The sequence below is a fragment of the Chaetodon auriga genome, chromosome 9 (assembly GCF_051107435.1).
Source record: "Chaetodon auriga isolate fChaAug3 chromosome 9, fChaAug3.hap1, whole genome shotgun sequence".
Lineage (NCBI taxonomy): Eukaryota > Metazoa > Chordata > Actinopteri > Chaetodontiformes > Chaetodontidae > Chaetodon > Chaetodon auriga.
The window spans coordinates 8,049,503-8,077,158 of NC_135082.1; the positions used below are offsets into that span (position 1 = coordinate 8,049,503).

Consider the following 27,656-nt stretch of genomic DNA (forward strand, 5'->3'; position numbering starts at 1 on the left):
AAAGCGTTTCCAGAGATGGCGATATGTGAAGATAGTCATCCTCCTTTGACGTGTTCCAATTTCTGTATTTAACGATATTACTGCAGCTGCAGTGCCAAGGCGACTGACTCCTACGTGAATACTACTGCTATCTACTGTCTGTAGACACAGGCTGCTGTGGGCTGTAGCTGTTTTATCATTTTAAATAAATCACTGGAGAGATTGACATCAGTGCTGTAAGCTTTGCAAAGTTAGCATTTCAATGAACTGTAATACGTTAAAAAGCAGCCGTGTAATAGTTTTATATGGTGAAGGACAGAGTCGCTGTCTGCTTTGACCAGCAGAAAAGAAAACGGGAGTTCTTACCGAGTACTATCTTGTTTCATTAAATCATCTCTGCTTCCACCAAATCAACAACATGTCCCACAAGTCTTTGCGGGTGAACTGTCACCCAAAATGTCAGCACCCTAGGAAGTCATGCGCCGAGTGATTTCAGGACTATTTACTTTAAAGATTCGTATATTTCTGTCTTCGTGACAGTCCACCAATGGTCCGACAATGTGGCAACAGCCCAGATTTTAGTCATGACAACACAGAATGACTCAACAGCTAGCCCCGTTAGCTAACGCCAGCTAGCATGTATTTATCCTTCACCCTGTGAGGCGACTTGGCTTAACGAAAACATGTCGTTTTGTTTAGTGAAACGTTGGTGTGAAGCACCGCTTTTAAGACGTGTTTTACAGTTGAAAATGTGCGTAAGGAAAATACAAAACAATAACATGACCTTCACTCTGTTAAGACATCGCTGGATGAAAAGGCTGCCCGTGTTCTCCAGCAGCGTCAAGGCGATCAGCACACAGACAGACAAGGTAACACAAACATGACAATCACATCTTTCAGGTGGCGTGTTAAAAAAAAACATCAGGACGCTGCGAATTGATGGGTTTCTGGAACAATTCAGCAGTTGTTGAGTTACAGTAACGGGCTTCTTTCCTTTTGACTTTAAGGGAACTATTGACCTGTCTAAGTTCCCCGTGGACAGAATCAGGAATTTTTGCATCATTGCCCACATTGATCATGGAAAAAGCACATTGGCTGACAGGCTGTTGGAGATGACAGGTATGTTTTGCTTTCACTCTGCATTACAGCTCTTAGTTTTTATATGAATATTTTTTTTTTTTGGAGAATTTTCATGATCTCGAACATTTTTACCACCAGAGTCATGTGAACACAGTGGTTTAGGTGATGAAATGATGACATCTAACAGGATGTGTTACTAATGGATGCCCTTGACAAACAGGTGCCATAGCAAAGACTGAGAAGAACAAACAGGTGTTGGACAAGCTTCAGGTGGAGCGAGAGAGAGGGATAACCGTAAAGGCCCAGACAGCATCTCTGTTTTACAGCCACCAGGGTCAGCAGCACCTCCTGAACCTCATCGACACACCGGTAAGTGTGCAGAAATTAAGAAAGAGCACCGCTTCTGCCTGCTGTCATGGCAAATGCACTCAACGTTTTGATTCAAACCTGCAACTCTTCGTCTCCAAACAGTGAAGTGAATCGTCAGTCGTCCTCACTTCCAGCCCCAACACGTCCCTTAGATTCTAAATCCACCTAATTACCTCTTTTCCTTATTGTTTTTGTTCATAGGTGCTACTGCTGTGACCTCTCAGCACTGTGGCAGATTGATTTGGATTATCTCCTATTTATTTATTGTTGCATGCAGCAGATTTCAGCTGTACACCATCAGCTTCTCTCATTTTTGAATCTCCGCTGCTTTCCTTTTCCGTAGGGTCACGTCGACTTCAGTTATGAAGTGTCTCGATCGATTTCTGCATGCCAAGGCGTCCTGTTGATTGTCGATGCCAATCAGGTACAAAACCACATTTCTCGCTCCCAGTTTTCTGAGTTATTGTGGATGTGTATGCTGCATGTGATGCAGTCATTAATAGTTTGTTGTCTTCTGAAGGGGGTTCAAGCGCAGACGGTGGCAAACTTCTACCTTGCTTTTGAAGCTCAGCTGGCGATCATCCCTGTCATCAACAAGGTTCACTGAAACCTCCATGTTTTTGGTGTAATCACATATCGTTTTTCTCATTCTCAGATTTATTCTAATTTCTTGTGTCTCCTGTAGATTGATTTGAAGAATGCTGATCCAGAGAGAGTGGAGTCACAGATTGAAAAGGTGTTTGATATTCCAGGTGAAGAGTGCATCAGGGTGAGTTGGAGCAAACGTCAGCTGCTTTTTAGTTTTCAGTGTTGTCTGAGGAAGTTCCTTTCATCCGTGGCTTCATCTTTTTCAGATTTCAGCTAAACTTGGAACAAATGTTGAAAAGGTTCTCCAGGCGATCGTGGACAGGATTCCACCGTAAGAAGGTTAATTTGTTTACATTTTCCACATGAAAGTGTTTGACACATTAAGTGAAGCTTTCTTTCCTCTTGTATTCTCAGGCCTGTGGCAAGCATTGATGACCCCTTTAAAGCCCTCGTGTTTGACTCTAATTTCGACCACTATAGAGGAGTGGTGGCTAACATTGCTGTGTTTGGGGGTCGAGTCAGAAAAGGGGACAGGATCGTGTCAGCGCATCTCGGCAAAACCTACGAGGTCAACGAGCTGGGACTCCTCCGGCCAGATGAGCACCCAACACAGAAGCTGTACGTGTCGCCTCCCTCCTCTCCTGTCTTCTGTTTCATCTTAGCAGTCAGATGCCAGACGTGCTGGTTCCAGCTTTTCAGTTGTGAGGATTTGCTGCCTTGTTTAAATTCAGAAAACAACATTTGATTGGTGTTGTCACCATTTTCTGATCAGAAACAGTCTATTAATCAAGGAAGACATCAACAGAACAATCAATAATGTAAATAACCAGTAGCTGATGCCCTGATTGGAAGGTATCTTTATATATGCTCAACAAGTTTTATGGACGATTTGATTCAGTGGATCATCTTTTAGCATCAGTATAGATCAGCAGAACTGTTTTGATGCTTGTTTATGTGTCTGTTGAATGTCATTCGGATCAAATCATCATGAAATGGGCCTGCACTCATCGAGTCAGTGTTTTTCTGCTATGCTCTCTCTGCACATTTAATTGTCTGAGGATACAGTCTTTGAATATGTTCATGAACATTCATCAAACTCTCCACTGAGATGCTCGTGTACATAGCAGTTGTGTAACTCCCCTCAACTGTTGTGCAGGTTTGCAGGCCAGGTGGGCTACTTAATAGCAGGGATGAAGGATGTGAAGGAGGCCCAGATTGGTGACACACTCTACCTCCAGGAGCAGCCGGTGGAAGCTCTTCCGGGGTTTAAACCCGCCAAAGCCATGGTCTTTGCTGGTGAGACGTGCTCTTGAGTGCAGTTACTTTTTTCTGTCAGATAAATATCTTGATGTAAATGAAGAATAAGAACTAGTTATCACTTGTAATTGCTCAGAACATGGCTGACCACGTCACATTACAAGTCAATGGAAAGAGTCCCGTCTGAGTCCTGTCGTGCGCTCCGTCTTCTGCCCTTCTGTCCCTCAGGCATGTATCCGATGGACCAGTCAGAGTATCCAGGCCTTCGCAGCGCCGTTGAGAGACTGACCCTGAATGACTCAAGTGTCACAGTGCAGAGAGACAGCAGTCTGGCCCTGGGAGCAGGCTTTAGGTGAGGACGGCTGCTTTGAATTAGAATGAAGAATGGCTTTAAGACCCCAACAGGGGCGTGGGTCATTACATATGCCGTGACGGCAACTGAAAGCAGAAGTGTGGATGTTGAGCAGTGCAGCCACGGTAAGTTTAGAAGAGGTGGGTTTGGATGATTTTTCAACTAATTTGTTGTCGTAGAAAAGTGATGCACTTTTTGCTGAAAGGCACCAAATGTTGGGGAAGTGGCAAGATGTATCTTCTTTCTTATTGGTTTCAACACAAACTTGGACGTCATTTGAAATGATTGATTGGGCAATAAACATCTTTCCTTGGGACGTGCAGCCTGTTGCCAAAGTAGACCGCCAAGTTAGAGTTTATTCATCATCACGGGTCGTATCAGTCCAGATGGTGTAAATTTGATTCTTTTAGTGGCAGTGATTTAGATCATTTGGATTGGTACGAAACTGCACGGGAATAGCAATGAATCTTACTCTCTGTTGAACTCTTTCCAAAGCGGCTCTTTGTAATTAAAAGCATGAGTATCAATTATAAAACTTGAGTGAACCTGTGGACCTTCCTGTCCCCTGGCAGACTTGGCTTCCTGGGTCTTCTCCATATGGAGGTGTTCAATCAAAGGCTGGAGCAGGAATACAATGCCTCTGTCATAGTAACGGCGCCCACCGTGCCCTACAAGGCCATCCTCTCTTCAGCCAAACTCATCAAGGTAAGAGACGTTCTGCTCGTATATTTTCTTGTCTTACGGAAGAGCAGGGCTCGTATTGGGATTTTAGCAGAAAAAAAAGTTTGAAATGAATGATAAATGGAGATGTGTCTGGCATGCTTTCCAGTAAAATGACATATGGGAGATACTAGATGGGGAATATTTGAGAGGACAATCAAAATGTCCTGTCGCAAAGGCAAAATCACAGCCAGTTTGAATGCATAATGTACATGAGTCGAGTTTCCATCCCGGAGGCAGCAAGTTAGTACATGGAGAGACTTCAAATTGTTATTTTTATGACAGATTATTACAATTTACACTATTTCTCAGTCTTGGCAGACTTTTAATGGAATCAACATACTGTGACAGTGGCACTGCTTGACTGTAGAGGTCACCTTTCACAGCCAGCCTGCAGGTCCAGCCTGCAGGTGGTGAGTGCTTCAATCACAAAGCATATTTTTTAGATGAAAGTCACTTTACATCCCTGACTCCAAAAGAGTTGAAATGCAGTCATGTGTGTTTACCGACAGCAGCTGTGGGAAATGTTAGCAGATGATCACATTCTGTTTTATTTATGTTTACACAGCGTCCTTACTTGTTTTGAATTAGGGCTCTAGAAAGCTTTGGAAACACCTTCACCAGTTTTATTTGGAGATTCAATTCTGGTTGGTTCTCCTTACAGGAGCACGGCAGCGAGGAGATCACCATCGTGAACCCTGCTCAGTTCCCAGACAGATCAGTTGTGTCAGAGTACTTGGAGCCCATGGTGCTGGGAACCATTCTCACTCCAGACTCTTTCACTGGCAAGATTATGACTCTCTGCTTGGTAAGAGGAACATGGAAGATTCAATGAAATGAACGAAAACTGTTGTCTGAGCTGTTTAACCTGAATGTGTTCCTCGTGCCCAGTATGGGGTCAGAGAGGGATGATGGATCTGAATACTCAGAGGCGAGTCAGCCTGATTCTCAAGCTTGTTGGAAAATGCAGTTTGACAGGAGATACAAGAGTGCACCCTTAACTCTGTACTCCTTCCAAATTGGTCTGGAGCCAAAGAGAAAATAATACTTGAAAAAAGAAAGCCAAGAAAATGCATATTTTGTGGTTTATATTTCTGATCCTATTTTACATGTTTTGGGCTCCGAGGAGTCTCCCTCCTTTTCAAAAGTAATTGGTTAATTCGGTTACCAAAGCAGCCCTTCTTGGATTGTTGAGACTGGAAATGTGTGCAAGGCTGGTGGAGGCAAAAATGATGTCATATTGTCGTGCTCTTTAAGAATCGCAGAGCCGTCCAGAAGAACATGGTGTACATCGACAGCCAGCGTGTCATGATGAAGTATCTCTTCCCTTTAAATGAAATCGTTGTGGATTTCTATGACGTCCTTAAATCTCTGTCTTCTGGATATGCAAGGTAAAACTACGCAAGTACCACATCTATTGATTCATATAGTCACATACAGTTAATATGCAGCTTTGGGCTTGTCTTTAATGAAATCCTGTATCGCTGTATCACTCTGTGATTTCATCCTCCACAGCTTTGACTATGAGAATGCAGGTTACCAGGCTGCTGATTTGATAAAGATGGATTTTCTGCTGAATGGGCGACCTGTGGAGGAACTCACCACGATTGTCCACAGGTAAGTGTGTTTGAAATCAAAGCTGAATTCGGCTGAAGTGTCTGAGTTTGCTTCAGTTTGTCTCAGATGGTGTTGCTCTGATGCTTGAGTTGATCTTCTCATTTCCGTTGTCGCAGCAGTCTCCCGTAGCTTAATTATCATCGCTGCCGTCACAGAAAAGAATTGGCACATTTTTACGAGTTTACATAATTTCAAGGTTGTATGGTCCTTCATTACTGAGGTAATTCTTCTGAGCCTATGGAGCATGAAATGTATTCAACACCCAGGATAACATTAAAAATGGCCTCTTGGCAGCCAGTGTTAACATTATCTATTACCATGACTTTACACACTGGACAAGGTCTTCATTCCCTTTGTGACAAGGACAATAGAGTAACTTCACGGGCAAAAAATGATGATGCACAGCAGATCTGTATTTAATGTACTACCAAAGCCGCTCCAGACTTTGGTAATTGAAGGGCGCTACGCTTCAACACCGATGGCTACTCTCTGACCATTTGTACTGTAAGCCTTGGAGCCGAAACAAGCGTAGCTTAAGTCTGTTATTCTTTAAGGCCAGCGCGCCAATCACAGGGCAGAATATCTTTTACAGACGACACCTTACAGAGTGACTAAAATATATGGAATGTGGACCCAAGTGAGACAAGAATGTCCTGTCAAGCAGAGAAGCTGTTTACAGTACATGTGTTTCCTCTTATCTTATCTCTTGCCTCTTATCTTAAGTTCCTGATGGTATGATGAACAGTGAACTTCACATTCTGGTGTTCAGTGTGTTGCTTTACCTATTAAAGGAGTAGTTTTCATTTTCTTGTCGAGAGTGAGATGAGACATGCACTGTAGCTCGAGCTAAGAGGTGATTATCGTAGCTTAGCATAAAGACTGTGAGCAGTTTTTGATTAAACTTGGACAGATGATGCACCCCAAAGAGTCTCCTGCGTGTACACATGTATGTATGAAGTACATTGTATTTCTTCATTGCTGGTAGAGTACAGCTGTGGCTTGTTAGAGTTGTTTTTGGTTCTGATGGGTGCGTTTTCTTTACAGAGACCGTGCATATAGCACTGGGAAAGCCATGTGTGAGCGACTCAAAGACTCCATACCGAGGCAGATGTTTGAGATTGCTGTACAGGCAGCCATCGGAAGTAAGATCATTGCAAGGGAAACGTAAGTACAACATCAGCACTAAACTAAATGTCAGAATGGCATGAGATGCAAAACAGTGTACATCTAGAGAGCACTATGAATTGTATCTGTGTATAAGATGTGACGTAATATGTCTGCTTCTTTCAGGATTAAGGCGTACAGAAAAAATGTTCTCGCTAAATGTGTAAGTAAAGGTTTTTCTTAACTGTCAAATGCTGCTGAATCTACAAATGTACCACAATCTCAGATTGTGTATATATTTGCGTTGGTAGTACGGAGGCGACATAACACGGAAGATGAAGCTACTGAAGAAACAGGCAGAGGGTAAAAAGAAGATGCGGCTTATCGGCAGCGTGGAAGTTCCCAAAGATGCCTTCATTAATGTTTTGAAGAGGAAAGACAAATAGACTGAAATACTATTCGTACATTATATGTTATTGTCTCATTATCATATGCGACAGGTCCTGAATAAAGTGGTCATTGGTTTAACAAAGTGCTGTAATTGTGCTGATTTCAACAATATGCATCGTTGCTTCCACTCACATTTTACAGATAATTCACCAGGAGACGAATTATCCCCAATTATTCTAATGCCTTGTAAACACTTCTGTTGGTGATGGGGAGTTTCACCTTTTCATATTATGGCACGGTTGGCTTTGCAGATCTGAAGTTATTAAAGAGCAAAGCATTCATCCCCAAAATATGTTTAGAAAACTCTAATACATCCTTCTCGTGTTCAGTAAGCCTTTGTGAATGCCTGTGGAGACATTTTGCTTTTACAGCACTTAATATGAGTATTGATCATGGAAGTTCTCCACATTGTGAATGAAAAGAGAGCAGAATGTGTTGCATCCTGTGATATGAGGGACAAAGATACTGGGCTGAGGTTTGAGTGCAACAGTGAAGGCAAGGACAGGCATTGTGTTCAGCTGACTTTCACAAGGATGCTTTTTACACTATTACATGGTCCGATTTTAACCACTGTCCTACAGTTTGAGCGGGTTCTGGGGGACGTCCCTACCTTCCCTTGCTGCAACCAGTGGAATGTGTCCTTGAACAGAGCACTTAATCCCCCACCAGCTCTTGGCTGGTTGCTGACTCTGACATCAGACCTCTAAAGGCAGTGATAGAAAACAGCATTCTTATTATATTATTATGTGCCATCTGTGTCTGGAACATAAAAGCTTGAAGCCTGTTCTTTAAGCAGCGTTTCCAGTAGATGGCAGCAGCAGCTCAAGACACACAAAAGGACGGAAAGGACGTTAATTCCACTTCCAATCAGACCTCATTGGCCTCTGGCTCCATAAACATGTGGTTTAAAACTTTAGACAGTCCACGTACTTTCTACTCAGCAGGTATAGTGACTCACTGAAAATATCTCATTGTCCCTGTGGTCTGCCCTCTGTACTTGTAAATTAAAGCAAATCTGATTTAAAGGACTAGGTGATATTTAAGTAAAACACTTGAAATGTGACGACTGGGAGTTAAACCTTTAATTAGACCTTTTTCATTGCAGGCATTTTGACATGTTAGAGCAGGAAAAGCATGGGTGTGATTAATAACATGGATTGCTCCGTGGCAGCAGGCACTCTGAATCTCAGACATAGTCAAAGTTGTTAATTATGCTTGTGCTTTAGCCGTTATGCCAAGAATGAATCCTCAATATGAAAAAGCCTATATTGTATTCATGGTTCTATCAAATTCTGTTTCATAGCCGTTTGTGCTGTTAAACTCAAAGGAAACCAGCTAATTTTATAGTCACACTTTTTTTTTTGCAATGACTAATAAAAGTCCCCAAACTGCAAAAATCAACAGGCACTTGATATTTTGCTACCAGCTTCTTTCCAGCTATTTTGGATGTTTTGACATTTCAGTGTATTAACAAACATTCAGATGTGACTCAACTTGGATTCACTAGCCGGTATATAGCCTTGGGTTTAAGTAAAGTACTAAAAGTTTCGCTACGCTTCCAAAGATTTAAGTGACACTCCTGATTGAACTCACCTACAGTCTTACGTTCATTTGGTCCATTACAATTGGTATTAATGACAGTTTGGTTTCTTATGGATCCATAAAGGGATCCCTAGGGGGTCTTTTTTAGGAACACTTTTATTCTACCTACAACTACAACTGGTTCTTATAAACTTATTGGTCCTAAATGCAAAAAGAGAAGAACAAGATAAGTGTCTAACTCCTGTACAGGCTCATGTTCATATGCCTTGAGTGGCTCTCAAATTGTACAAGTGTCATCCCTGGACTGAGTGTGTCTTGTTGCACTGCAGGTGTTAAAGCACAAGGCTCTAAGATTTTAACAGGTGACAGGTTTATACAGGAATGTAGCCTAGCCTAGCCAGTTAAAACCTAACCTCCTCTCTTTACTGTATATTTATGAATCCCTCTTTGAAAACAGTCTCTTCACTATGTTTCAAGACTGATACCACTGTGAAACTAAATAATATTTGCTACACTCCACTGAAATAAACTGCAGCAAGATTTAAAGTCTCTCAGTGTATTTAACTGGTCTACACCTGTACCTTCATTGTTTAAGACTAAGTTAATCTGCAAGGCTTGAATGGCATTCTCTCTAAATTATAGGTATTTATTGCTGATTTCAATGCCTTATTATCCTGTTGCTATTTTTAATAATTAAATATTCCATTATTTTTGTCCATTAAATAGTTTACAGCATATAACAGCAACAACAACAATTTCATTATGTTGTGTACACACGGCTCCAAAACAAAGGACTTACCCACTCTCACCCTCCTAGAAATGAACACAAGACTGTCTTAAGTCCTGCCTTTAATTACAGACACTATATTTAGGTTTTTACTCATACCACATAGCCTATGGCAGTGGAAGTGATTGAGGAGCCCATTGATGCAGCCTGCTGAGCCAATCATACAATGCCATTGAGGGGAAGAAAAGCGTATCGATCTTGTTTGATTCTACGCGGTACCCGTAGTTCCATGTTATCAATGCGGAAGCAGCTGTGAATGGCTACAACACTAACTGGTATTTGTACTTTACGCTGTAGAGCTGTTACAAATATATAATTTAGAGGCCGTCTATTAGATACAGAGACACGTGGCTTTGTAATATGTTGTTTGACAGTGTATCCACCTGAAATGGGATGTTATGGCTTTCTATCTTCTCCTCTATTTGGGTAAACTGTAGGAAGCGTCATGTCGGTTGCTAGCTAGCAAGTTATTTTACTAACTTACTCGTCCCTGGAAGTGTTCGTCAACCAGCAAAATGAAAGTACGCTCGTCTGTTTTTGCCTCGTTTATTTTAATATGTGAGGTGATTGGCATTGCCCTCTTCCTTCGGGGATTTTTTCCTGTACCTGTCAAGTCTTCTCTCTCATCCAAGAGCAAGCTGTCAGATCTGCCGGCGGAGCCGCTGACAGGTGAGCTCAGCATCGTCTGGCTCTCAGACTTACCTGTGTTGATATGCGAGTATCTGCCTGCGCTGTTGACTGGAATACTCTAGAAATATTTGCTTTCATTACAGGAAGCTACATCAACTCCTCTCGCCTCCCCAAACCCCTTTTCAAAAGGGTGGTTATCATGTTAGTGGATGCCCTCCGGGAGGACTTTGTATTTGGACCCAGTGGTCGCATGTACATGCCCTACACCAGACATGTGGTAGAAAGAGGCTCCTCGAACAGCTTTGTGGCCAAGGCAAGACCACCGACTGTCACCATGCCCCGGATCAAGGTAAGATGTGACTGTGTCGGGCAGGTGTCATTATGTGGAGATTAAAGTGAGAACTCATCCATCAGGTCTGTTCACCGTGTCACCTTACTCAAGCCTTTACTCTGCTAGAATTTCTTGTTTTGATTGGCAGGTCACGGTTAGCTGGAAATAAAACTGCTGTGATGAGTCAACCATCCAGATCCAAATGATCACTTCTTCCCTCCTTTCACTGTGGCTCTTAGCCCAAAGCCCATCTGTTCCAATGAAGATGTAAATCTTAAAACATGGTCACATGTAGTTTGATTTTTTAAAAGGAAAAGCAGTTTATTGAAAAAGGCATGAAGCCTTTCAGAAATGTTAGCGGACAGGTACACTCAGTTTCCTGTGTGTCAGGTCCACCTAGCCCAAGCTAATGCAGTCTACCACAGCAGCCCTGCAATTATATTCAGGTGTTGTTGGAACTTTTTTAAGAGGTGTTGATTCTAGTGAGTGATCGTTTTAGAGGCCACTGTGATATACTGAGAGGTGTTTCTAACATTTTGCCCTCTCCACATGTATCAGTGTGGGTATATATCACCCTTAAAAGAACAATTTCAGACTTTCCTGTTTGCAAGAGGGGAACCTCAAGTCAATTACAGGTGGATGACAGACTCCAGAACTAATTTCTTCAATGAAATATGAACTACTTATTGGGCATTTTATGCCTTTATTTGGTCGAGACAGAGAGATAACAGTCAATGAGGAGGGAGAGAGATGGAGAATGACATGCAACCAAATGAAAAGGGAACATTGTGGTTCATGGTCGCTGCCTTAAACATTCAGCCACCAGTGTACGCCGACTTGATTATTATTTTTTCAGCCCTGCAATAAGTTTGTTATCCTGCAGTAAGTTTGTATGTGTGAGTTTAAAGTTTGACCCTAAACTATGTTATCTAATCACTAAATGGCAGCAATGTCAGATCCACAGCAATTTGTTAAATTCATAGAAAGAAAATGAATTAAGTGCTTTTTAGCAATTGTGAAAGTGGTGTTGAAGCGATTAGTCAATTAATCGCATGGCAAAATTAATCAAAAAACACGTTATGTGATCAGTCATTGAAGTAATTTGTCATGCATAAATGCCAAACATTTACTGCTTCCCTCTTCTCAAATGTGAGGATTTGCTGTTACTCTTCCTTGGGTAATGGGAAGAATTGTAATGAGTAAAACAAGTTTAAATTCCTGTATCACCAATATTTCATCTACCATATAAGCTGCAAGTGTTGGAGCCAAAATGCCCTCACAGTATTCCTGTGAGCCCAGAATAATCATGTAAAAGAAAAGTGTGAGGCACACTCTGAAAAAGGTGCTAAGTTTTCAGCCTTCAACTGCAAATGGGGTTAGATGGCAGAATTTGCAAAGGGTGACAACGTGGTGAGTTGTCACACTTGGGTGGTGTGTCATGCCGATGAGAGTATTTTGGGAGCAGAGCCAGGAGGGAATTACAGTCATGTTATATGTGCCTTGCATGACAGGTGGTTGTGCTGAAGCACTAAGTTTGTGGGCAGAAACAGTCGGTGTGTTGTTGTCAGTGGTGCTGGTGAGATTTGGCCAAGGGAATGATTTTCCAGGAAAAAGAGCAGCTCGGCCTTCTCCATGTGGATGCTGGGCAGTGCTGATGTGGTGGAAAGGCATCTAACTGAAGTTGTCAGGTGAAGCAGAATATTCAGCCGGACTGTCGGAGGGCAGAATAAAAGGCTGCATTCAGGCTTAAGCAGCAGGGGCAGGAATGGGGATGTGCTGACAGACTGGAGCCAAAACTCAACCCTCGAGAATCCTGCTGCTTAGGATCCACAGTGTGGACAGATTCCTTCTCAGCGTTGGCTCATAAATGTGCTCAGGAAGATAGAAGGAAAGGCCTGCAACTGGCAAACAGTGTGTGCTGGTTGACAGTGTCAGAGACAGGATGAGTTGTGAAAAGAAGGAGAAGCAGCACTTCAGTAACAACCTGGAGCGTCACAGTCCCACTAATAAAGCCCACCTGAAGCCTGATCCGACAGAGCATGGTGCACTGTGAGGGAACAGCTTATGTTTCTTTTTAATTCACATATTTATTTTTTTTAAATTAATGAATTATTCATTCAGCCTTTAAAAATTGTTTAATGAGAAATGCCTGTTAAAGGTTATCTGAGCACAAAGCAATGTATTAAAAAAGCTCATTTTAACTGATAATAAATGAATGAAAGCCTGCACATTTCCTTTTTTGTGACAGATATTTCATTTTCTGTCACAAAAAACAAGGAAAAGCAGCAAATGCTCACTGCTGAGAAGCATCCAAACACTCTAGAATCTGAAGATGTGTAACGTTTGGTCAGAAGAGACAGAAATTCAGAAAAATTATCACCATTAAAAAATTGCAATTAAGGAATGTTTGATGTTTTCGCTAAAGAAATGACTTAATTGATTGCTAAAATAATTGCTAATTATTTTTCTGTTTATCTGGTATCAAAAAAAGCTGTCTAATGCCCATTGCAGTGTCCCAGAGCCCAGTGGGATGTTTTTAATTTAGTTTTGTACGACACAATGCTTAAGAGGTATTCACTTTATTATCATATATGACAAAGAAAAGCATTAAGTCCTTGTGAGTGCTGTAACCAGTGAATGCCTGGAAAGTGACTGAAACGATGAATCCATTATTTTTGCTATTAACTTTCTGTTGATTCAATTAATTGATAGGGACTGATCAGTCGACTAGTTGGAAGGTCGCTATCCTCACTACTCGGCACCAGAAATACTAGTCGCTTAAACTTTTTAGATTATTATTATTACTTATTATTATAATTTTCATTAACGTACCCATTTAAATTACAGAATAATGTGCAATGTTCATAACACGTGGCTCAAAGTGCCACACATTTAAGATATCAGTTGATTATTGAAGAATGTGATTATCAATTCATGCTTTTTTACAGACATTGTTTAACCATATAGATTAAATTGTGCTTAATGTTGACTGTTTTTTGAGCGTTTTCTTACCTTTAGACTAATCGATGAGGGCTGTGCTTCCAGTTTTTGACAATGTGTACTGTGGCTCTTGTTGTTGTGGATTTTTAATGCATTTAGGACATAAACTGTCTCTGTAAACTCAATGCATGAGGATGGCTGTCTCGAACAGAGATCTGTCTTCATCTCTTGTTACAAGCTGAAGCTGAAGTTGGTTGTCATGAGATGGAGCAGGTCAATGATGATGTGGAGGAGGAATGATGGGATAAAGCTGAGCGTGATTGAGGTGGACTTGTAGGGAGACAGATGTGCCACCGTAATCCAAGGGTTTAGAGAAGGATGCAGTGATGATGGAGGGAGAGGGCCGCTTGGGAAAACAGCTCTGGATGTGAAGCGTCTCAAAAGATTTGTTGATGGTAAATGATCATGTGGAGGGAAATTGATTAGAGAGGAAATTCCAAATACCATCTTTCTGATTTAGAAGCATAGGCATGATGGGTTTATGGTGCAGCAGAGAGGTACAGTACAGCGTGTGGAGGAGAGGAGGAATTGAATGTGCCACCTCCTCAGCTGTCCAGAGACATCTAAGTTTGATTTGCAGGCTCGGTGAGAGCATACAGGTACATCTGTAAACCCTGCAGAAGGGCCAGTTAATCACATTTTAAGGGGCTGAGCAGCTATAATAGATTTGAGGCACAACACCTTACTTTTTCAGCCTCATGTAGTGGCTTCGTATTCTTCCTCATCTATTGACACACCTCTCCAAAAAACAATGGCAGATTGGCAGTTAGTTGAAATATAGATTTATTTTTGAGGCAATTCAAATGAGAGCCCACTCTAATAACATCTGCAGCTGGAGCATCACAAGAACATCATCATAGCTCTGAGGCAACACATTACTTTCCTGTATATAGAAATAGAGCTCAGCTTAATGCTGGTGTCGTGTTATTCACAGATCTTAACACCATCAGAGGAATTAAGGTGAAGCTGTTCCATCACAGCACTGGGATTTTGTAATGCACCAGTAGGTGGCAGTACACACCAACTGCCATTTACTGCCCACTATCACTGCATTGCACCCAATTAACTGGTATGACACAGCCAACTAACCTAAATCATAATCTCTCAGTGGCACAGCCATTAATTTAAACACACATTAGACCTACCACTGCCTCCACTGTATCTAAGAAAGTTACAAGCCTCCTGCACACACGGCTGATTTTGAAGATGTATTCACATGCGCATTTAGGTTTTAGTATCTAGTTTCTTGTCTGTTATTTTTTATGAAGCTGCCAGAAAGCAAGCAATTGTTAACCTGGAAACTCTACTCTGAGGCCGCCCCACTAAATTTAACGGTTCCAAGTTAGTTGCTCTTTCTAACAATATGACAGGAAGAGAAAAGAAGTTGCTGTTCCTCCCCTCTCCTGTATCCACATGTGGCCAGTTGAGCCTCACTCTCAGACTGGCACAGCAGTCAGTGCACATTACTGAGGTGCTGGATTTGGACAATGAAGTCAGTACATCATAACAGTTGCAGCAGCAGCGAGCTGATGGTGTTTGAAAGGCTGGCGGGGTAGTATACACACACTGAGGCATTATCTGGCAAGAAGACCTGAGAAGAATGAGGATATTTGGAAGTTACTGGTAGAAAGCCTTCCTTTCAGTCGTAAACCAAAAGTAAGTGAAAAGAAGAAGTCTTTTGCCAGCCTTGATGACTCGAAGTCGCAGCCCCCTTCCGTCTGTGTTTTGGCACCTTTACAAGTTTTCATCACTGTGCCAGAGAGTGTCTGTATACCCCACTGATATTGTATTTGACATTTAAGCAGTGGCACATCGTAAGCCGAGACACATACTGCGGGCCAGTAATTAGTATGTTGATGAGTCACTGATTCGTTTGGGCAGCTTCTCAATGTTTTTTTGGCATCTGGAGAGATTTTAAAATTTGTCCTTTTTAAGCAGTGAACTTTCTCTCGCCGAATCTCCAGCTGATCGTTTTCTTTACTGTAGGATTATCTCCATATGCCCCCGTGTTTGTTATCACCTAACAACAAAGCGTTTGATCTGGTTTCATTGGTCAGACAATCTCTATTAATAGACTGAGGACCACAGTGAAAATGAACAGGCAGAAAGAGAGGACTGCTTTTGAAGCGGAACCATCCATCTCTTCCTGAAACAAGCGTCTGCACTGGCAGGAGCAAAACAATCGCAAGGAAGGAAGCGGTGAATAATTGAGCTCAGGAACAAAGCTCACAAGATGAGGCTCTCGGCATCAGTTTCCTGTCAGAGCAATACCTGCGAATCAGCTCGCAACACTGAAAGGCATAAAGCATGTTTATTAGTTTGTCATTGTTAAGTAGCAGACGCAAACCTTTCAAAGTGACAGAGGAGAACTTTGCTCCCACATATCAAGACGCACATTGATAAACAATGAAGTTTGCAGCATGTGACAGCTCTTGAAGTTGATTGAGGGTTTTTGCGATATCTTTATTGCTATTTGTCTCCTGGGTCTGAAGTGGCCACAAAGTTGCTACAGGACAGGTACTCACGCTGTAACCGCTCACAAACGGCTGCAAAGTGTTTTGCAAGAAAAAAAAGAAAAACACTACTATATAAAAACTGATAACAGAATGCCCAGATGTGAAGTGAAAACAGGGTTTATGTAAGGACAAATGCATCAACACTGAAGCAGATAAAATAGTGATTTAAGAAGTGATTTCAAAGATGACTTTGAATTCGCCGGCCCCGCTCCCTCGACAGCTTCCTCTAACACCGGGGCCCTCACACAATAAAGGCTGGTCACCTCTGATTTCAGCCTGGATTTCTGAGCGTCCCGCAGGATCTCTAACACCGTTTCCTGCCAGCATCTGCAATCTCATGTCTCCTTCAGTGCATAAAGACAAGGCCTTTGTACTCCCCCCTCGACGATGCGCCAGGCTCTCTCCTGACTTCCCAAACAGGCTGTGTTTTCCTTGTCAGTCAAATGGAGGCCAGTCTTGTTTTATTTCACATTCCATGATGAAATCAGTAGAAACTATGCTTTATAAATATCGTCAATCTGCCTGATTCAGCTTTCAGCTTCCATTTGTGGCAGCAAGATTATTTTGGGGATGTGGGAATTAGTTTGGCTCCCAATGTCAGATCAGTCAGGTAAAAAAGGAAATTGATTAATTGAATGTATTTCTTTTGCAGCACAAATCTTCATTACCTTGATTAATATGATGCAAATGTGAGGTTGTATAACACCATTAAAAGACAATTATTGTTCAAAGGACAATGACAAAAACATATCCCTCCCCAGGCTCTCACCACTGGCAGTATCCCAGGCTTCATTGATGTGGTAATGAACCTGAATTCTCCCGCACTGCTGGAAGACAACCTCATTTGGCAGGCCAAAGCAGCAGGGAAGAGGATAGTGTTCTACGGAGATGACACCTGGGTGCGCCTCTTCCCCAAACACTTCATGGAGTACGACGGCACGACCTCCTTCTTCGTATCTGACTACACTGAGGTGTGTGCGAGTCAAACAGCCAGGGATTGACTTTTCGAGCGATATGAGTGATGTGTTTTTCTGGTCAACATCAATAAAGGATGAAAGCACTGGATAGATGAATTTTAAAAAAGATGCATAAAGAAATTCTGAAAGCTTATTTTATACGGTAGCCGTGACGTGGAAGTTTTTTAAACTAAACGTTTTGCAGCATGAATTCATGATTCATTTGAACCTCAGGTGTTTCATATTGTGAAAAAGTTTGGTTCAGTTGTTCCAGAAATCATGTTTTCTATGTCTATGAAAAGTCATGAAGTAGCATGGGATCATGGGAGTTGTTGTCTTGTTGAAGAACTGCCACTGCAGATGAAAATCCATCTGACATGACTCAGGCAGAAATGTTCATGGACAAAATCATGTTTTAAAGTTTTCTAAATGCACACAACACAACAAAACACAAAATACACATAAGCATAACAAAATATATAACATCACTCTGGTCGTTTTTAGTGCAGAAATGTTCCATATTATGCCTCTCAGAAACATAGACACAAGGAAGAGGAAGGAATACCTGTATAAATAAGACATTTTCCTAAGAATCCTCCCATCCTCACCTTGATCATTCATATGAATGCTATACATTTATGTATTTATACATACAGCAACGGTTGTACATAATGCATCAGTGATTAAATAAGCAGTGGTTTATGTATCTTTTCTGTGCAGTATGCTGTTCATGTATGTCTGGAAGTGATCCAGTCACTGCATTACCGAAGAAGGCAGCCGATCCACCAGGGAGGCACAGAGATGAGATCACACAGAAAACTGCTCATCAGTTAGCTCCATATGTCGTAGCTACAAATCTACTGTGGGACTGTACACAGTCTGGGCTGGTTTATTCTCGAATATTGGTGGTGCTGAATTTTGAGCCTTTTACCTGAAATGTGGGATGAAGGCAAATATCTGCCGGAAAATCTTTGCGCGATGATAATCACACAATCACCAGACTTTGTCACGGCTTTGGATAAAGCTCCTTTCAGCGCCAGTTTTATTTGCTCTAGGGGACAATTTTGAATTATACCAGCCTAAGTTGGTTATTAGTTGAAATCCTGTAGATCAGTAAATGTGTGTCTTTTATGCATCCTGTCTCCATGTAGGTTGACAACAATGTGACTCGTCATTTGGACAGCACCCTGAAGAGAGATGACTGGGACATTTTGATTCTCCACTATCTAGGCCTTGACCATATTGGTCACATCAGTGGACCCCACAGTTCTCTCATCCAGCCCAAGCTGCTGGAGATGGATGACATCCTGAAGAAGATCCACAGCGCCCTCATTTCAAAGGTAATCTCTTATCCTGATCTCTGCTCATAGGTCATGTTGCCTCTGCATGTTCTGCTGTTCTGCCGGTTCAGAATTCAGAATTTGTTTAATTAGATTTTCTGCAGTGGGAAACGTGTTGCAGAGTTTGTTTTGCGAACGTGTCAAGAGAGTTCTGGACACGTATGGGATGTTTTTAATGCTGCTCCAGTCAACACTTTCATGTGGAAAAATTGGTGTAATTGACTTGGTGTAATGTGAATAGTGTCACTCATAGTGATGAACTGTCAGACTCTGCACTTCAGTCCACCTCTACAGAATGTTGAAGCCTCTCTCACCTATTTATTTTGGTTTTATGCTCCAACACTTGACGGTTGTGATTCAGTCTCACTGCTGTCATTAGCCTTGTTTAAAGAAGCAGGCTCCTGTTTGCAGTAAAAACGCTCAGATCCACTGTACCTTACCCGTCCAACACCAAACAGCAGACAGACAAAGTTAGCCAGTAGCTGGTGTTTAGCAGCAAAAGAGCCTGACTGCTATTCTGAGGAGACCAAAACTGAGCCAAAAGGAAAGTGAATGTTGGTCCTACTTTTGTCAGGTGGTCAGAAACTGTTGCAGGTCTTGTGTAAAGAAGCAGCTGTTTACCATATAAATGAAGCTGAAAGGATAACTTGATTAGTTGCTGTCAAAAAGCATTGCATTAAGCAAAATGCAATACATTTCCTAATTCCAGCTTCCCAGGAGTATTTGCTGCTTTAATTTGTCTTTTGGGATAGTAAACTGAATGTCTTTGGTTGGTCAGACAAAACCAACAATTTGATGACATCACCCTGGAATTTAGGAAATTGTGATGGCCATTTACACTGTTGTGTTTGTTTTTTTTTTGTTTCACATTTAATAGATCATTAATGGATTGACTGCTAATCCATTAATCAAGAAAATAACGAGCAGTTTAATCTATGATGAAATGAATCATTACATGCAGCGCTTCGTATCGACTTAATAAGGCCATGTGTGTAATTACCAACCGTGACAGCATTGATGCTACTGTTTTCACCTTGAGAGTCCGTGTGTGTGCATGTGTGTGCATGTGTGTGTGTGCGTGTGTGTGCGTGTGTGTGCGTGTGTGTGCGTGTGTGTGCGTGTGTGTGTGTGTGTGTGTGTGTGTGTGTGTGTGTGTGTGTGTGTGTGTGTGTGCGTGTGTGTGTTAATTACTCATTTATTACTCATGTTGTGGGGACAGTAATCTGTGTACACAGCCACATTGTGACTTAAGCAACACGCACAAAAGAACATACAATATAGACTGTGGTCATTCCATCGGGCTGGACCTGGACCTGTACCTGGACCTGGACCCTGACCTGAACCCAGCTCCGGGCCGGGGCTGATGCCTGCCAATTGCAGCGCTGGCTGGTCCATCAGGCCGTTCGATGGACTCACACTCGGCATCTTCCCTGGTCTGCTCTCAAAACAAACCATGCCGTGCTGCAGCCAAAACCACGTAACGTCAGTCCAAGCTTGCCGTGTGTGGAGGGGCAGCCCGGTGGCAGACCGTCCTACAGGCCTCTGGCCTGTCTGCTCTGCCCAGCCCAGAACCAATCACAAGAACAACACAGACACAGAGTGCAGCCTCAATGCTTGACTCAAACTGTCAACCCATTGTGCTTAAGAGTTAACGTTCATCACTCAACAATGATGAACAGTAACATTCATTTCATCAAATTCAGTTCCCCATGCTTCCACTGGTGCAAGAATGACCTGCGTGAGCAGAGTTTCCATGGGAACACAGCCGTCGAGGCATTGGTCATACAGAATTGGGCGCGGTTTCATCTAAACTGGGTTGGAAAAATGATAGATGCCTATTGTTCAGCTTCTTATGGAGCTTTGCCCCGACAGGAGCAAAAAACAGTCAATGCAGCGTTAAAATCCCTCACTGTGTTTGCATTTGATGGACCGACTTAAGACAATACAAAATACAACCAGCAGATCCTTCTTGTGGTGGGGGGCAGTTTGAGTCTGCTGTGGGAATGGTGGACTCTGCCATTTACAATGATAAGGTTTAAAAAATGTCGGAAATTAGGTTTAATTTGATGAAAGTTGACTTGAACGTGTCTGTTGCTTACTCGCTGTATTTAAAGAGAATGCTGGTTTGGCTTAATTCGACTGATTTGCTGCTGCTTAGTTTAATTGTTGCTTGTCAACACCTGTTTCCTTCTATTAAGAGTCATTAAACTGTTGATGAGGAATTTTAACATTTTTGAAGGGTTTTGAGGGTCGTTATAATAGCAGTTAATGTCACTGTATGGTAAATAAATGAGATGCAAATATGATGAATTATATCGGCGATCAATGGTTAATGTATTAATGATGCAATAAGGGAATATTTAGCATTATCAGTTTTTGGATGGTCACTTAATTACACAGATAATTTCCAATGTTTCCAGCAGTTATTATGTTATCTGTCTCAGCAGCCCCAGAGATTTAATAAGCGTTATCTTTAATTTAGTCTTTGATCAGTGTGCAGGTCTTGCGGCCTTGTTTTCTCTGTGTGCTCTGACAGCAGTGCTTGCATATTGTCTTTGCGGTGTGTATGTGTGTGTGTTTTTAATGGGCATTGTCTCGCTGTCGTTCATCTGTTGTATTTAGGTTGTGAAGTCATGTCAACACGAGCCTTCAAACTCCCTCTGTCTCGTCCCTTTGTGTCTCTGAAATGGCAGCGAGAGAACAGAAGCCGAACGCAGATATCCTTGTAAACTTTTTCTCTTTGCTAAAGACGCACTGATGGGTATTTCTGGAAATGTTGAGGCAACATTTCACCTCTACCCCAAAGTTGTGAATTCTGCCTTGTTAAATCCTGCCTCTGCAGGCTCATGGTGACATCTGTGCATTGTGTGCACTGGCAGCCTCATACGTGCTCCCATTGAGCTCTTTGAATGAAAGTCTCGCTTCAGTTACATTAGTGAAAGCTGTGGCTGCTCTTCTACGGCAGCACTGTGACCTAAAAATAGACACAGCCCAGCGGGGTCCCGCACAATACCTTAGAGGCTTCTGCAAGAACAACTATGTTTTCTCTGATGAACACATGCTTGTAACATGCTGGGGGTGTGCGCTGAACATCTGACTGCACGTGTGAGCTGGCTTTTGTTTTCTGCTGCGTCCGTAAGATGCACGGCGGCTCCTGCTGCAGCACAGGGAAGGAGAAAAGCAGGGTAACATTCAAACGACGGCCCTCAGTATCTGTCGTAATGTGATGCCAGTAGCCTATTTCAGCGAGCTCATATTTGGGGCAGAGACACGCTCTACCTGCAGAGTGGACCGCTGCAACACTCTCCATTAAAGCATGATTGGAAAGCAGGACCTCCTGGTCATAAAGACCTCCATCACACTTCTGTGTTAATTGAGATCACATGGCCTCAATCTTCTCTTGTGGATATTTCAGGTTTTTGGGTTCGGTTGTTGCTTTGGCTGTTTGAAGTGCAGAACTTCTTCAACCTGACCTGCAGACCGGAGTGGAATCTGAGCCATGTGTTTCATAAGAGAGATTAATCAAAGTCTTTCGACTCTTATGTCTCTTTTCCATTTTTTTTCCCTTCTGTCTTATAATAGTGTGTCCTGATAGAAGACCTGAATGTTGTCCAGTTATTGAGTTGTAACTCCTCAGTGCCTTCTTTACTACACATGCTCACACGATTTACCACAGTGACTCCTTTTTATCATCTGATGTGCCTCCACAGCTCGACTGGATCAGACGAGCTCAGAAGTGAATTTCATTGGCCCCACCAGTCATGTTTCAAACATTTCATGCAACACGATTAGTCATATGAAGGTGTTTATTATTTCACAACAGTGTTTTCATACAATTGAATTTTCAATATTTAGGTCGCTTTGGTCAGATTTGCGTTTGTTTGAGAGGGAAAAGCTGAATGTTTCAACCATTCATCCATTACCTTTAGCTAATTCTACTGTTTATTCATTACTCTTACTTGATTTTTTTCAATTTTTTCCGTTACTTTTAGCAAACATTTTCAACTAGTCATTCAGCTTTAACTGTTTCAACAACACACTCGGTAGCAACACATATAAAAATAGCAACACATATATTTTTTTTACTCAAATTACAATTTCTAGATTTTGGTTGATTGGGGTTGAGTTAATGAGTTGAGCTTTCCACGTACCCCCTGGAACATAAATAACCCGTGAATTACATGATGGCTCTGTAAAAATAAAAACCATTCAGCTTGTGTTTTTTGTTTTTTGTTTTTTCTTTCGTCTCGCCCATGGAGAGCATGAGTTATCATCTGGTTCAGCGTGGTACATTGTGTGTTGGTTTAAAAAGGTTTCTTATAAAGTCTCCCCAAAGAGGCCAGGTGCTTTCATCCTCCAGAACGAGAGTAAACTCTGACTTATCCTGAAGAGAGAAGACGCTCGCTCGCTCAGTGTGGGGCTCAGCGGTGTTTAGCACCGGTCTTGGGGTGTTTTTGTGGATCCCTTGTGTCCAGTGCCATTTATAACAAGCATCCAAGAGGTAAAATCTAGGACAGGAGGTAGTCTTTGATCCGTCTTTGCTGAGTGAGGAGCAAACGTAATAGGTCAGCTGAGCACAATGGCACTGTTTGGCTCGGACTCCGTCGTGCAGCGTTTGCTCGATGTATTCATCATGTTTTTATGTCACCTTCTACCAGCATCCAAAAAGTATTCTCAATATGTTACTGTAGCTACTGCTAAAAAATCAACACTTATGCTGGCGCTGGCCTTTTCTATGTGTCTGCTGGGATAAGGTCACCCTAAATGAAACTCACATTTTATCTCGCTTGGCTTCCAAACACAAAAACATGATTTATCTCGGCCATCAGCAGCCATTGCCTCTTCTGTCTCTCAGGCTGTCTGTTCATCTGCGGATGATAGGACGCAATTTTCAATCTGTAATCATAAATGAAGTTTCTGGTGTTTGATTTGTCTTTTCTTTATGTGTGATTCAACACTGAGCTGAGGAGTCCTTTGAGAGTATTTTAATGTGTGGTAAGATTTGGCTTTTGTTTTGTTAACATCTGTAGTCGTGCTTTTAAATCATCCCCCACCACCATGACTCACAGGGCGCTCTTGTTGAATTCACCGTCAATGGAAGGTTCTTGTGAGACTAGTTGAAAGGGAATCACTTAGGGAAGAAACCAGGTTTGATCAAAGTCTGTCATCAAACCATTCATCCTGTGTTTGTTTGTTGCCTTTACTGTATTTTTTTTTTTTTAGTCTGGAGCTGCAGCGAAACTGTGCCGGGAAGTGATTTCCGTGACTTCCTTTTCAAAAGTTCTGATTTAATATCTTCCTTTTCTGCTGCTATTAAATGTCTCCATATGCAATATCTGGTGAAACAATCTATTACCCCAGCTGCCACTGTCTCATGCTGTTGCTCTGTTTTACAAACTGGATGTGTTTTTTTTTTGTTTTTTTTGTTTTTTTTTTCCATTTAGAGCCAAGTTTGAATTATTCACATCTCGGAGCTTTGAGGTTTGCCCTCCCAGATCAGCACATAGAGTGGGAGTCCATTAACCTCAGTGTTTGCTTCTCTCAGGAGGCAGAGGGATCCTTACCCTACCTGCTGGTGCTGTGTGGAGACCACGGCATGTCGGAGACCGGCAGCCACGGAGGCTCCTCGGAGCCAGAAGTCAATACGCCCCTGGTGCTCATAAGTCCGGCCTTCAAAAGAAAAGGTAAACTGTCTGGTTGTTTAAAGAGGCTGCGGGCAGCAGAGTTGTCATTAAATCAAAGAGTTTCTGCTTGGCGGGGGCTCATGATGCCATTACAGCTGCACCCTGTCAATATACAGACCCGTGAATAAGAAAGTGTGAAGACATGGCATGATATTGGATCATCTAGTCAAGGCAGTGTCTCTGTCCACTGGTCCGTCCTGCTGGAGAGAATGTGTTCAGTCAATCACTGAAAATTATGAATTAGTCGAACTAAACTTTGAAGTAGGATTTGAGGGGAAAGCATTTCTTTCTTTCACGCTCACACATCACTTCCCGTTAATTTTAGTGTGAGGAGCAGTGTCATCTCAAAGGAGAGCAAATAGAAACTCCTGAGCAGAACTTTATTTTGCAATGATAAATGTGGTTGAGTGTGTGAAAGTGTGATTGTGATAATTGCCTCTTTCTCAGCCAAGTCTATTTTTGAGATCTTTTCGGGCATAGATTTTTTATTTATAGACCATTCATGTGAATTAATCATTTACAGTTCATTTGAGTTGTTGCTACAGAACTCTTGGTTTTGCTAGCACTCTGTGCCTCCTGTGGTGCCAACAGCTTGAATGACTTGCCTACCAGTACAACTTTATGCTTTTTAATTCTACAATTTTACCAATCGCACAAGGGGTAGGAAGCAAATGCCAACTTCTGTTTGCTTCAGTGAAACACATCCAGTTGAATGAATTCTTGAAACCATTAATGAAATCATTTTCTGTTTTTCATTAACATTGAAATTAAAAGAGGCTACCACTGTTTCTTTGGGAAGTGAGAAAGTTCGTTTCGTGGCACCACTTCAGGGCTGTCTGCACAGTAACAAGACTGGGTCGAACCCTGGAGTATGGCTGGACTGAGTGTGCTCATCGTGGTATGTTGTGGCTGGATTATTACACGGAGAGTCAGTTGTCGTGTCTCTGATGTTAAATGTGCATCTGCAATTTTCTGTTCCGGGTTCTATTTGTTCTGAAAGTGTACTGAAGTAGCATATAATGTGACAAAATACAAAAAAATGCGGATGCAAGAACCACAACAAAGAGTTTTCCACTCCACTCGAAATTCTAACTATTCTCATGATCTGTTCAGTGCCCCTGCTCTTTCATTCATCTATCTATTACGTGTCCCTCATTTCTCAGTGACTCACACTGTCCCGGGTGTTTTGTCGGAGTGGTTGTTATTTGTGGTGCTTTAACTGTGTGCTCTCTCTCATGCCTCTCGGTGCACAGAGAGCTGTTTCCTCTTCCACTCTGCTCTATGCTGGACTGTTAAAATGTGGAACCATCTTCTCACAGCAGTAGGTTTTATGTTGTTTTCCAGTTTCTTTGCCCTCATGGTGAATATCCAGTACCGTTCTGTCTCTCTGCCATCTGTGCGTAAATGATGTTCTGTGATGCACCACCGCGCTGTGACGCGTTGGCGAGGTTGCTCATTTTCAAAGTGCAGAGGCCAGTGAGGAAACTCCAACACTCGGCCAACCAATGGTGTAACTTCAACACTCACTCACTCACTCGGGAACAGATTTTTGCATTTATAGCGCTGGACCGCCAGCCAAAAATAAAGGCAACAGACATCAAATGCAAACAGAGTTTTGCCCCTGAGGGGGGGCTGTGTGGTGTGGTTTGATCACATTGATTAACAACGACCAAACAACCCGCAGTCTGTCCTTAGATTCTGATTCAAATGCTGCTGAATCCTCGTGGTTCCTGTGTGTTCATGTAGGACCCCATGGCTCATAATATGGAGCTGGTTTTCAGGCTCTTAAAATCCCACACGAGGCGTTTTGTCCGCTCTTGTCGTCTTGGTGGTGTATATCCAGCCATGTGTCTGTGGAGATGCACTGTTGTGAGCACCTTCACCCCTCACCCTCATGCCACATGTTCTACCTATAGAGGAGACATTCTCATTCAGCTCTGAAGCACCTCATCTTATAATTACAAAGAAAAAAAATAAGTTTTGAATCTATTGTGCCTTGAGTCCTTTGTAACTTTAATGCCACGAGACACAGATTTTCTATTAATATCCCTTTAGATGTGCATATATTGGAAATCTGTTGTATTTAATGCAGCAGTTAGTGCAACAGCTGGTTATTTTTAACTTAGTGAGAATGATGGTTCATGAGGAGAAAGAGAAGGAGAACTGCTTGTTGTTCTTCATGAGAACATAGTGCAGTGGATCAGTGTTCATTACTGGCTCAGTACCTGAGCTTCACTTTTTAATCTGAATGCATCATTGAGAAAACAGCCCCCTTACCGCAGCTTGGCAGAACATTTAGTCGACATTGCTGGGAGGATCCTGAGAGGCAGCTCCACTTTAATCAGACAGTGTAGGTGTGAGAGGCCATACAGCCATTGTTTACCTCGATGTCTGTGTGTCCTTCCCATTTATTGCTTTCTTTAAGGAGCCACGATACACTGTATTGTCTCAACCAAAAAAAAGCCAGAGAATGGATAAAATGATAACTTCCCAGCCTCAAAACGGACTTCAACAATGGTGCAACCAGAGACTGATGCAACAGTGTTTTGATATATTGATGCACAAAATTCAGCCCGAGAGGTGACATGAGACAGATAATAATGAACTCAAGTGTAGTACCCACATACACATTTCATACATGTGCAAGCACCAGTTTAAACCCAATCACAACAAACATTGATGTAAATGTGCTATAATCTATGAAGAAAACATGGATATTACCCCATCTATCATACAAAGTAATCACGAAGCTAAATGACTACAACAGCGGTATATTAGAGATAATATTAGCAAGCCAGATAGTTGAATGCATATGGCGCGAGCATCAGCTGCAGTTTCCTCATCTATGAATCAGCATTCTGTGTGTGTGAGCTCTTGCTGAGTTATGACACATCTGTTCTGCCAGAATGTGAGTTGCTCTGTTCTGTGTAAATCAAACAGTACAGTACAAACAGACTGGATATTCTTCTGTAGAGGTTTGGTTGGATGTAACATAATGGCCATGTGGTCAGTTGTTAACTTCTTGGCTTGTTTTCAAAGAACAAATGGCATCATGAATATATAAAAGCATAGTGTGTGATTTTACACACAGTTAATGTTGGATTAATGTCAGCGTTAGACAAAATGTCCCCATTTCGTTTGAAAAGACTTCCCTTAAAAAAACCATCAACTTTGCTCATTAGTGTAATTGCTGTAACTAAAACCACAACTTAAGCAGTTTCAGTCATTCATTGCTGTGTAACAGATTCAAACAAGCCTCATATACTTGGTAGATTAATGGCATTATCCTGATTAGCTATGGGCTTAATACAGCAAAGTCCATGTCTTGTTGCAAATCCGTCTCCTTTTAATATA

General features: G+C 42.0%; 2 protein-coding genes across 3 annotated transcripts in view; both read left to right on the forward strand.

Annotated features, from left to right (window-relative positions):
• The first annotated feature begins 421 nt into the window (after positions 1 to 421).
• guf1 (GTP binding elongation factor GUF1) lies at positions 422 to 7,595 on the forward strand. Its single transcript, XM_076738345.1, has 17 exons — positions 422 to 848; positions 987 to 1,098; positions 1,280 to 1,428; positions 1,772 to 1,852; positions 1,949 to 2,026; positions 2,114 to 2,197; positions 2,283 to 2,347; positions 2,431 to 2,634; positions 3,173 to 3,312; positions 3,502 to 3,625; positions 4,198 to 4,330; positions 5,010 to 5,153; positions 5,603 to 5,736; positions 5,861 to 5,962; positions 7,007 to 7,126; positions 7,253 to 7,289; positions 7,378 to 7,595. The coding sequence occupies exons 1-17, from the start codon at positions 663 to 665 to the stop codon at positions 7,510 to 7,512; spliced, it is 2,028 nt and encodes a 675-aa protein (XP_076594460.1). The 5' UTR covers positions 422 to 662; the 3' UTR covers positions 7,513 to 7,595.
• A 2,484-nt stretch (positions 7,596 to 10,079) lies between these two features.
• The window catches only part of pigg (phosphatidylinositol glycan anchor biosynthesis class G (EMM blood group)), a 59,877-nt gene continuing 42,300 nt past the window's right edge, over positions 10,080 to 27,656 (forward strand). For both annotated transcript variants that reach the window (XM_076739445.1, XM_076739447.1), the window contains exons 1-5: positions 10,080 to 10,514; positions 10,619 to 10,824; positions 17,084 to 17,293; positions 18,430 to 18,618; positions 24,164 to 24,302. In XM_076739445.1, the coding sequence (XP_076595560.1) occupies positions 10,361 to 10,514; positions 10,619 to 10,824; positions 17,084 to 17,293; positions 18,430 to 18,618; positions 24,164 to 24,302 (898 nt within the window). In that variant the 5' untranslated portion in view covers positions 10,080 to 10,360. The remainder of the gene's footprint in view (positions 10,515 to 10,618; positions 10,825 to 17,083; positions 17,294 to 18,429; positions 18,619 to 24,163; positions 24,303 to 27,656) is intronic.